The sequence below is a fragment of the Trametes versicolor genome (assembly GCF_000271585.1).
Source record: "Trametes versicolor FP-101664 SS1 unplaced genomic scaffold TRAVEscaffold_2, whole genome shotgun sequence".
In the NCBI taxonomy this organism is placed as follows: domain Eukaryota; kingdom Fungi; phylum Basidiomycota; class Agaricomycetes; order Polyporales; family Polyporaceae; genus Trametes; species Trametes versicolor.
In genome coordinates this window covers 3005885-3015063 of record NW_007360322.1, presented here as the reverse complement: position 1 = coordinate 3015063, position 9179 = coordinate 3005885, and the positions used below count along the sequence as shown (strand labels likewise).

Below are 9179 nucleotides of genomic sequence, written 5' to 3'. Positions count from 1 at the left end.
CCACCACAAGCACCGAATCGTCTGCCGCCCATCCACCAGCCGCCTTCAAGCTCTTCAAGGCAGCCCCGCATCAACCAGCTCCTCGATGAAGATCAGCAGTACAGTCTCAACACATCCCCGTACTCCACTGGTGGACTGGCGCGCAGTCTCTCGCTGGGAAACTCGTCGAACGCTTCGTCGAGGGGACGCCGGCATCATCTTCAAGATGACCTGGAGGGTGCGTTCCATGTAGACGGCGACACGAGCCAGAGACACACTCCGCAATCACTCTATCCGCCGCCCATTGCCTACCCCGGTGCTCCGCAGGGTGGAGGAAACAACGCGGCCGGGTCTACGGGTGCTGCTGATGCGTATCAGGATGCCTATTACGCCGGTCCTACGATCCACACGCCCAAGAGAAGCCAAACGCAGCACGACTCTAGCTCGTCGCGGGCCCCCCGGTCCCCGCATAGGGCTCCGCAATCCAACAATCTGCTCGACCCGTATTCGCCACAGCAGTACTCCTCGCCGTCATCGAACTCTTACCCGTACTCGCCCACGACGGAGCAGAAACCGTTCATCGGAGGTGCGTATCAGACAGGCGAGCAGAAGCCGTTTGCGGGGGGTGGCTACCAGACGACGGACCAGAAACCGTTCGCCACGAGCGGTTACCAATCACAAACCCATTCGCGCTCGCACTCGCAGGTCAAGCGGGAGGCGGTCTCGCCGCCAGTACCCGCATACTCGCCACATTCGGGTGGACCGTCTTCCCTCTACTCCGGCGGCTACTCTACGGATACCACAAGTCCTGCGCCCTCCAACAATAGTCTCTCAGCGCAACGGCACCCCCGCCAGACATCCGTGTCGCAACCGGCGACGCCTTTGTCGTTCAGTCACTCTCCGCACGGTTCGGCCCAGTTCTTCGCACAAGAACACCAACCTATGACCGTGGAACCACCACCGCCGAAGCGCAGAGCGTCTGGCCTGAGACGTATACGTGATCAACGGGAGTTGAGGCCATTCATTCCCCAGCCGGTTGGACGACGGGTAGACGCCAGCGGGACCGTGATGACCGTGCGTGTCATTATTAGACAAGCCCTATCGCCGGATGCTGATTATACGACCGCCCGCAGCCGCTAAAGCAGCTGACGACGAATATCGTCGAGACGTACCACATCTGCAACCCGCAGTTCAAGTACGAGTCGACACATAACCCTCGTCGCGTTCTCACGAAGCCGAGCAAACCGGTGCACAACGACGGATATGACAATGAAGATTACGATTACATCCTCTACGTGAACGACTGGCTGGGCACGGACGACGGTCACAAGTGCGTCTATCTGCCAATGTCCGGCGCGGAAATGGCTTAACCTTGCATTCACGTGTTAGGTACCTCATTCTAGACATCTTGGGTCAAGGGACGTTCGGCCAGGTAGTGAAATGTCAGAATATGAAGACACACGAGGTGGTGGCGGTCAAGGTGGTGAAGAACAAACCCGCGTACTTCAATCAGAGTATGATGGAGGTCACGATACTCGAGCTGGTGCGTTGTGTGCTTCATCGTCATCCGCGTATATGCTCACCTCAGTTAGCTCAACAACCAATGCGATCCGAATGACGAGCACCACATCCTCCGATTGCGAGACTCCTTCATCCACAAAAGCCATCTGTGTCTCGTCTTCGAGCTGCTGTCTTCGAACCTCTACGAGTTGATCAAGCAGAACCAGTTCCAAGGACTGAGCACGCAGCTCGTCAAGGTCTTCACTGCGCAGTTGCTGGACTCGATGACGGTGCTCAAGGAGGCGCGGCTCATCCACTGCGACCTGAAACCTGAAAATATCCTGCTGAAGTCGTAAGTTTTTCGTTGGTCTATGCATCTCGCTGCTGTGCCTGAACATTTATATGACGTCTTCAGATTGCAATCACCACAAATCAAGGTGATTGACTTCGGTTCGGCGTGTCACGAGCGACAAACCGTCTACACCTACATTCAATCACGGTTCTATCGTTCGCCGGAGGTGCTCCTCGGCATTCCGTACACCGCCGCAATCGACATGTGGTCCCTGGGCTGCATTGCGGTGGAGTTGTTCCTCGGCTTGCCCCTCTTCCCGGGGACGAGCGAGTATAACCAGATTACGCGCATCGTGGAGATGCTAGGGTGCGTATATGCGACAGCGTGCCACGCCACATCACTTATCTTGTGTATTAGGTTGCCACCGCAGTATATGCTCGACATGGGGAAGCAGACTAGCCAGTTCTTTGACACGATCGTCGACCAGTTCGGGCACAAGAAGTACCGCCTGAAGAGCCTGGAGCAGTACTCACGGGAACACAACACGAACGAGCAGCCCGGGAAGCAGTATTTCAAGGCGACCTCGCTGCCCGAGATCATCCGACAGGCACCGATGCCGTCGTTCAAGTCGACATCACGGCAGCAGCACGAGATCGAGAAAGGTACGTGGACTGCGTTCGGTGCGCCGACCGGGTTCTCAAACTATATTTCGGTGCGGCAGAAATGAACAACCGTGCGGCGTTCATCGACTTCGTCCAAGGCCTGCTGAACATGAACCCGATCGAGCGGTGGTCTCCGCAACAAGCGCGTCAGCATCCGTTCATCACGTCAGAGAAGTGGACGGGCCCTTGGAGCGTGAGTGGTTCTATACTTTGTTGCGCTTCTCCTCGCCGAGCTGAGCTATCCTTGTCTTGCAGCCCCTCTCGGCCTCGACCCCTGCTCCGTCTCAGAGCGCACCCGGAACGTCGTCCAACTCCAACTCGAGTGCGAACCAGAACGCCGCTAATGCGAAGCGGCCGTACGGCGGGCTGGTGCCGTCGCAGCCGAAGGGGACACGCGCATACCAGGACGCGGCGTCGTATAATCAGCACCTGGCACAGCACCAGGCGTATACGGCACAGGCACAGGCGGCTTCTCAGGCGGCGCAGAACGTCTTCAGGAACCCCTATCTGCAGCCGGCCTCCGCGCAGTCCCACTCGTCGTCGTACAGCGGGTCGCAGGAGGGAGCGAGCGGCAACAACTATCCACCGCAAGCTCAGCAGTATGCCTCGCCCCCCACGCACACGGCGGGACATCGCGGCCTAACACACCAGACATCACACGGGCACCTGAACGTCAACACGGACGTCCCGCACTACGCCGGGCAGTCGACAGGAGGGGGAGGGTTTACGGTGCCACAGCAGCTGAACCCAGCGCCCCCAGGCCAGTCGTACTACGGCAACGCCCGCGCGCGGTCAAACACCATCCACAATGGAATGGACAACATCCCACCCGCGCTCGCCCGCCTGCAGCACATGAACCAGGACGTTATCGGCGGGCGCAAGGCGCTCACCCCAGTCCTGAAGCGCGACGATGCGCTGAAAGAGTGGGAGCGGAGACAGCAAGGCAAAGCTGCCGCGGCGCAGCCGTACCCGCAGCTGGAGTTCCTGCAGCAGCAGGCCGAGATCGCGGCGGCGCAAGGTCTGACCAGCTGGGGTCATGGCGGTGGCGCGGCGGGCCGGTATCCGCCTCCGACGTCGAACCTCGCGCACTCGTACCAGCCGAACGCGATGGTCGTCGACGAGGACCGGCGGGACGTCATCCTGTCCAACGCGCGGAACGCGGCGCACTCGGACCCCGCGAGCAACCTCTTCGCGTCGCCCGGCGGCAGCGTCATCCCGAGCCCACCACAAGCCTACGCCAGCAACTCGACGACAGCGGGCAACCGGTACGCCGCGACGTACAACCAGCAGGGCGGGCAAGGCTCGGCCTCAGGCTTCGACGGTGCGGAGCGCCGCGGCAACGACCTCGGCGCGATGTACGCGCCGCTGCAGCCGGACCAGTTTGGGCCGTACAACGCCGCGGCGGGGGGCGCGCAGGCGCAGGGCGGCGCACCGCGACAGGTCGTGCCCCCGCAGCAGGCCGTCGCGCCGTCGTTCTATGGCGCGGGCGTCGTCCCCGCTGGACATGCGATCGGGAACAACAACCAGCAGCGGAATCCGTTCGCGGGCCCGGACCCGTCGCAGGCGACCACGAAGGAGGCGCGGCGGAAGAGCGGGATGGAGCTGTGGAGCCAGTGATCCCTCCTGGACGTCGGCCCCGGACGTCGTGCTGCTTCGGAGCGCTTTCTGCAGACGAACTGGCGCGCTCACTGATAGCCTGCGCGCGAGGACGGTGTTTTCTTGCTGTTTGAACGCCGCCGCCCTTTTCTTTCTCCCTTTCGTGCTGCGACTCTCGCTACTTCACTCCGCTGTACTGCCCGGTGCATCTTCTCCTCTTGTCCGTGTTCCCTATTTCGCCCCGTTTCGCTTTTATCCTCTTGCCACGTATATACTCAAATGTGTAGCTTGTCTTCGCATCGCCCCCGATGGCCCGGCTCCCATCGTGCAGGTTCGCGTCGCCGCAGCCTGGTACGGACCCTCCGTCTCCTGTTCTGTTTTGAATCTCTCTGTCTCCTCTCACAATGATGTACAATCGCGCAGTCATGGCTGTACCCCGTCTCGCACCACAAATCACATGTTAGCCTTGCTCTGAGACCAATTTTTACTGCGTGCCTGCTGGTACTATGTGTTCGCAAGTTCTTCAAGGAGAAGTTGACGTTTCGTAGCTAGTTTACATCTAGTCGTAAGCTGCATCCCTTCTTGTTTGTTTCTTCTTCTAGGAGGTTACTCTACAGCTGGTCGAGCAGCTCCTCCGCCTCCCACGCGCCCGTCCAGTAGCGCACCTGGCACGGGAGACGGCCTTCCTCCTCGTACGGCTTGATGAGGTTGTACAACCCGCGGAAGCGCCGGCAGAATACCACATCCTGCCTGAACAAAGAAACATCAGTACACAGCACGCCAGTTAGCGGGAACCAGAGCCGCACTTGCGCATGCGGAGGACGGGGCAGAGGTCGTTCGAGCCGTCGCCGACGTAGACGATGCGGTCGAAGGCGGGCTGGTGGCGCGCGAGGAACGCATCGAGCTCGTCGCCCTTGCACATGTTCGGGCTGCAGCCGACCTTGCACGCGTGCTGGGGGCCGGCGGGGTCGACGCGCCGGCGCAGCTTGAGCAGCCCGGAGGGGTCCCACTCGGCGGGGTTCGTGACGATCTCATCGAAGAGCTCGTCGAGGCCCTTCGACTGTGGTGTTGAAATTGTCAGCGGGTGAGGTGGGAGCGGCAGGCAGGGGGAACATGCCTTGAGGATCGTGGTGATGAAGATGATGTTGGCGTTCGAGAGGCAGAAGAACGTCGTCTTTGCGCGCGACTTGAGCGCAGTGGTGCCGCGGACCATCGCAGGGTGCTGGAATTTTTTTCAAGCCATGCCTAGCACCGAAGAAACGTGAACACTGACGAAAGGCATGATGCGGAGGGTATCCTCAATTTCCTGCCTCGTACCCCCGAGCTCGTGCAATTCTCTGAGAGACTGCGCACTGTAACGTTCCGTATGAGTATAGTGTGATCGCAATTTGGGAATGCAATAAGCCCTTACACAAGGTCGGTCCACTGGACCTCCTGCTTGAGCCCCTTCATCTTCTTGCGCAGCTTGGGGGCGAGGACCTCAAAGATCCATCTATCCGTGTCCTGATCGGCAAGCGACCTGGTGATCTTTTGTCAAACCGGTCCGTTCAATGTTCGCGAGCGCCACCCACCAGTCAAAGTCGAAGACAATCAGCTGGCGTTCTACTGGAGGGAGCGACATCTCTTCGGGTAACCGGTGCCCGAGCAGGTACTCAAGATACGGTGGTCAGTGGGGGAATGACTCGTCGATCGCCCGGGCGCCTGCACATTTTGGACAGCAAACACAGCCACGGACGCTGTATCACTACCACGTGCGCCGCCCCATGCGCGGAGTCCGGATGCAGTGAGCGCCTTGGGATCGGCCAACATCCGGGTTGCCCCAACGCTCAGGTCTGTCATCAAAGGACTCAGAGCTTTTGATTAATTCGCTCAAATGCGGGGTCTCCTCTCCTTCAGCCTCAGTTAACTCGGAGCTGCCTCCGGTCTACAGAGCCCCATTACGCGGGCGGACGTGTTCTCTTCAGGAGACACCCCAGCGCAAAACATCCGGACAAAGGTCTAGTGCCCGGCAAACCCAAGCACCAACTCACACCGCTATCTCCCCAACCGCAGCTACTATAAGTATAGACGGGAGCGGGTTTGCGCTCGTATAGCCGTTGTCCGCCCGGTCCACCCAACAATCCGTCTCCTCGACTCGCGCTATAAGGCGGACCTAGGGAAGCAGGATGGAGTTCCCCAGAACACCCGAGTCCAGCGTAGACACCATGCCTCCCGGACCGCGCTTCCTGCTCGAACACCTGCACTACATCGTCGTTCCGCTCTCCCTTCCTTTCCTAGCTGCCTTTGTCTCTCGGCGTTTCTTCGACGTCTCTATTCCGACATGGGCTCTGGTACCCCTTGTCTTCGTGTCCATCCCTCTATCCTTTCTGGCGTACGTTGTCTGGCGGAAAGTCAGCTGGATGCGTTCCGCTGCCGCTCATGGGGCGAAGCTTCCCCGTGAGACGGCCAGAAAGGACGCCCAGACAACGGATAGCCAGAACCGCTACCCGCGTGCGTCATATCGCAAGAGCTCCCTAGAAACGTATAAACTCACATGTTGTGGTCGTGATTCATAGGGGACTTCCTCTTCAAGCTCTGCGAGAAGTACGGCTACACATTCGTGATCAACTTGTTTTTCATGAAACGGGTATGCGAGCTTTGAAATGTCTTCGCGACTGCCATGCTGACGGTTTCTATCTCATAATTTAGTTCTTCACCGTTGAACCCGACCATATCAAGGTTTGTTGCTCTATAGTGCTGCGGCGCTGTGCATGCACATACTCATGTTATACCTGTAGGCAATCCTGGCAACCGAGTTTACTAGCTTCGAGAAAGGACCCACCTTCCGCTCCCAAATGAGGAGTCTCCTGGGAGTCGGTGTGTTCAACGCTGACGGTAAGCCTCATGGATCATGCGTGTAGAGTGCTGCGCTCATGCCAGTGATATACAGGGGATATGTGGAAGTGAGCAGCCAGCGATTCCGGCCGCTTGCAAACTTCTGACGCATTGAAAAGGTTCCATCGCTCCATGGCCCGCCCGTTCTTCAGCAAAGACAGAATCGGCCATTTTGACATCTTTGATAGGTGAATGACTACTCTGAGACAACCTCACCCCCTTGCTTACTCGAAATCCACAGGCACGCACAGGATGCGCTCAGGCAGATGAGGACCCGCATGAAGTCGGGCTACGCTGTGGACTGGCAGGTATGCACGCGCAGCGTCTCCTCATATTCGCACCTCTCAACTAAGTCCGCCCCGGGATCGCAGGACCTCGTCTCGCGGTTCACCCTGGACTCCGCCACGGAGTTCCTCTTCGGCCGCGACGTCCGCTCCCTCTCCGCCGGACTGCCGTACCCCCCAGACTCGGAGCTCGCACGCCTACAGATGGCAAAGCCCGAGGCGGCGGATGAGTTCGCGTCCGCGTTCTTGTCGGCACAGACCGCGTCGGCCAAGCGCGGGCGTTTCCAGGGGCTGTGGGCCCTGCAGGAGTTCTGGACGGACAAGGTGCAGCTGCGGAAGGCGGCGATCGACAAGTTCATCAACCCGATCCTGCTCGATGCCATTCAGAAGAAGAACGAGAACGAGAAGGGCCACGACGATGGGAAGGTGTCGGAGGAGGACACGCTGTTGAGCCAGCTGCTGAAGGTCACTGATGGTACGTTGCACTCCGCCGGGTGCCAGCGGTTGCTGATACGAGGCCTGCTAGACTACAACATCATCCACGACGAGACTCTCAACATTCTCCTGGCCGGCCGCGACACCACGGCGTGCACCTTGACCTTTGCGATTTACCGCCTGGCAGAGCACCCCGACATCCTGAAACGCCTCCGCGAGGAGATCCTGGACGTTGTTGGCCCGACCCGCAGGCCCTCGTACGATGACGTCCGTAACATGAAGTTCTTGCGCGCTGTTATCAACGAAACTCTGCGGCTCTACCCTCCTGTGTGAGTGCTAGTGAAGCTAGACTATGTGGTTTCGCCATGCTGACCCCCTCAAACAAGCCCCGTGAACGTCCGGTGCGCCATCAAAGACACTGTCCTGACGTCCAAGACTCCCGGAGAGAAGCCGCTTTTCGTTCCTGCCGGTATGAGGTGAGCGCGCTCGTCTTGTACATATAGATGGTCAAAAACTGATGCCCCTCGAGATGCATCTACTCCGTCTTCGTCATGCACCGCAGGAAGGACTTGTGGGGTCCTGATGGTAAGCGCACGTCTCTGTGTTCAGGAGTACGGGCTTGACGCCGCATCTTCCTCAGCCTTGAAGTTCGACCCCGACCGGTTCCTCGACGAGCGCGTGCAGAAGTACCTCACGCCCAACCCGTTCATCTTTCTCCCCTTCAACGCCGGCCCGCGCATCTGTCTCGGCCAACAGGTACGCCCCTCCGCTCCCCATCGCGTGCGGATTCCAATGCTAACTGTATCCGGACGCAGTTCGCATACAACGAGATGTCGTTCATGCTCGTGCGCCTGCTGCAACAGGTGTCCGCGATCGAGTTCTGTCCGGAGGTCGCGCCGGCGTCAATCCCGCCTCCGGGGTACACGGACTCGCCCGGCTCGGACGGCACGGACAGGGTGTGGATGTCGAGCCACCTCACCATGTACGCGAAGGTAAGCGATTTAATGTGCATGATCAACTGCAGGGGACTCATACGGCTTTCTCGTAGGGAGGACTATGGGTGAAGATGACCGAGGCGCAGGCTGAGGAGTAGGCTATACGCAGGGTTGAAATTCAGCAAGCTGTGCTGGTAGCTGAGCTACGCGGTGGGGGGATGGATGTCGTCTTGCATAACACGTTGATTCAAGCTCTGGGTTGAGAGTTTGCACAAGTGCTGAGATAGTGGACTTTACCCTCACTGTCTTCACATCTATCCTCTAACTATATCGTAGCAACTATTTTTAGCACTTCTAGCCATCGGGCTTCATGCTACATATGGGAGCCCCGATAAGGCAGCGGTAGTGTCCGTCTGGAGATGCGCCTACGCGATCAAGAACTGCGATTTTGTCGATCCGATGTGGAAACCCATGATATTCACCAGCATAAGGACTCATGAGGTCAAGTAGTAATTTACCAAGCATATCACACATATTCGCGAGCCTCCCTCCGAGTGCAATGGTTTCTAGTATACGATAACACGGAACAAGTCCCCAAATTCAGCGTCCAGGATCCACTCTT

At 58.7% G+C, this 9179-nt stretch overlaps 3 protein-coding genes across 3 annotated transcripts; 2 read left to right on the top strand and 1 right to left on the bottom strand.

Annotated features, from left to right (window-relative positions):
• Window positions 1–921: 921 nt before the first annotated feature.
• On the top strand, window positions 922–4050 carry TRAVEDRAFT_113029 (kinase-like protein; the record flags this gene model as incomplete). The annotated part of the gene is made up of 8 exons (XM_008036350.1): window positions 922–1053; window positions 1113–1309; window positions 1369–1522; window positions 1572–1831; window positions 1895–2137; window positions 2189–2433; window positions 2493–2626; window positions 2689–4050. The coding sequence occupies 8 exons, from the start codon at window positions 922–924 to the stop codon at window positions 4048–4050; spliced, it is 2727 nt and encodes a 908-aa protein (XP_008034541.1).
• Window positions 4051–4537: 487 nt separating this feature from the next.
• TRAVEDRAFT_56397 (uncharacterized protein) lies at window positions 4538–5686 on the bottom strand. Its single transcript, XM_008035817.1, has 6 exons — window positions 5601–5686; window positions 5441–5548; window positions 5303–5381; window positions 5147–5251; window positions 4836–5089; window positions 4538–4779 (listed from the first exon to the last, which is right to left on the bottom strand). The coding sequence occupies exons 1-6, from the start codon at window positions 5648–5650 to the stop codon at window positions 4641–4643; spliced, it is 735 nt and encodes a 244-aa protein (XP_008034008.1). The 5' UTR covers window positions 5651–5686; the 3' UTR covers window positions 4538–4640.
• Window positions 5687–6233: 547 nt separating this feature from the next.
• TRAVEDRAFT_43654 (cytochrome P450) lies at window positions 6234–8715 on the top strand (the record flags this gene model as incomplete). Its single annotated transcript, XM_008035697.1, has 14 exons — window positions 6234–6519; window positions 6585–6655; window positions 6718–6747; window positions 6807–6903; window positions 6959–6971; window positions 7023–7091; window positions 7145–7211; window positions 7275–7662; window positions 7714–7951; window positions 8009–8098; window positions 8152–8207; window positions 8263–8378; window positions 8438–8614; window positions 8671–8715. 14 exons carry the CDS (start codon window positions 6234–6236, stop codon window positions 8713–8715), a joined length of 1743 nt encoding a protein of 580 aa, XP_008033888.1.
• Window positions 8716–9179: the final 464 nt, after the last annotated feature.

What these genes read in the sequence shown, in the direction of transcription:
- TRAVEDRAFT_56397 (XM_008035817.1), bottom strand. Translation starts at nt 5,650, where the DNA reads ATGTCGCTCCCTCCAGTAGAACGCCAGCTGATTGTCTTCGACTTTGAC. An exon ending in CCCTCCGCATCATGCCTTTC is followed by an intron (nt 5,252 to 5,302) that starts GTCAGTGTTCAC and finishes AAAAAATTCCAG; the next exon opens with CACCCTGCGATGGTCCGCGG. An exon ending in TCATCACCACGATCCTCAAG is followed by an intron (nt 5,090 to 5,146) that starts GCATGTTCCCCC and finishes TCAACACCACAG; the next exon opens with TCGAAGGGCCTCGACGAGCT.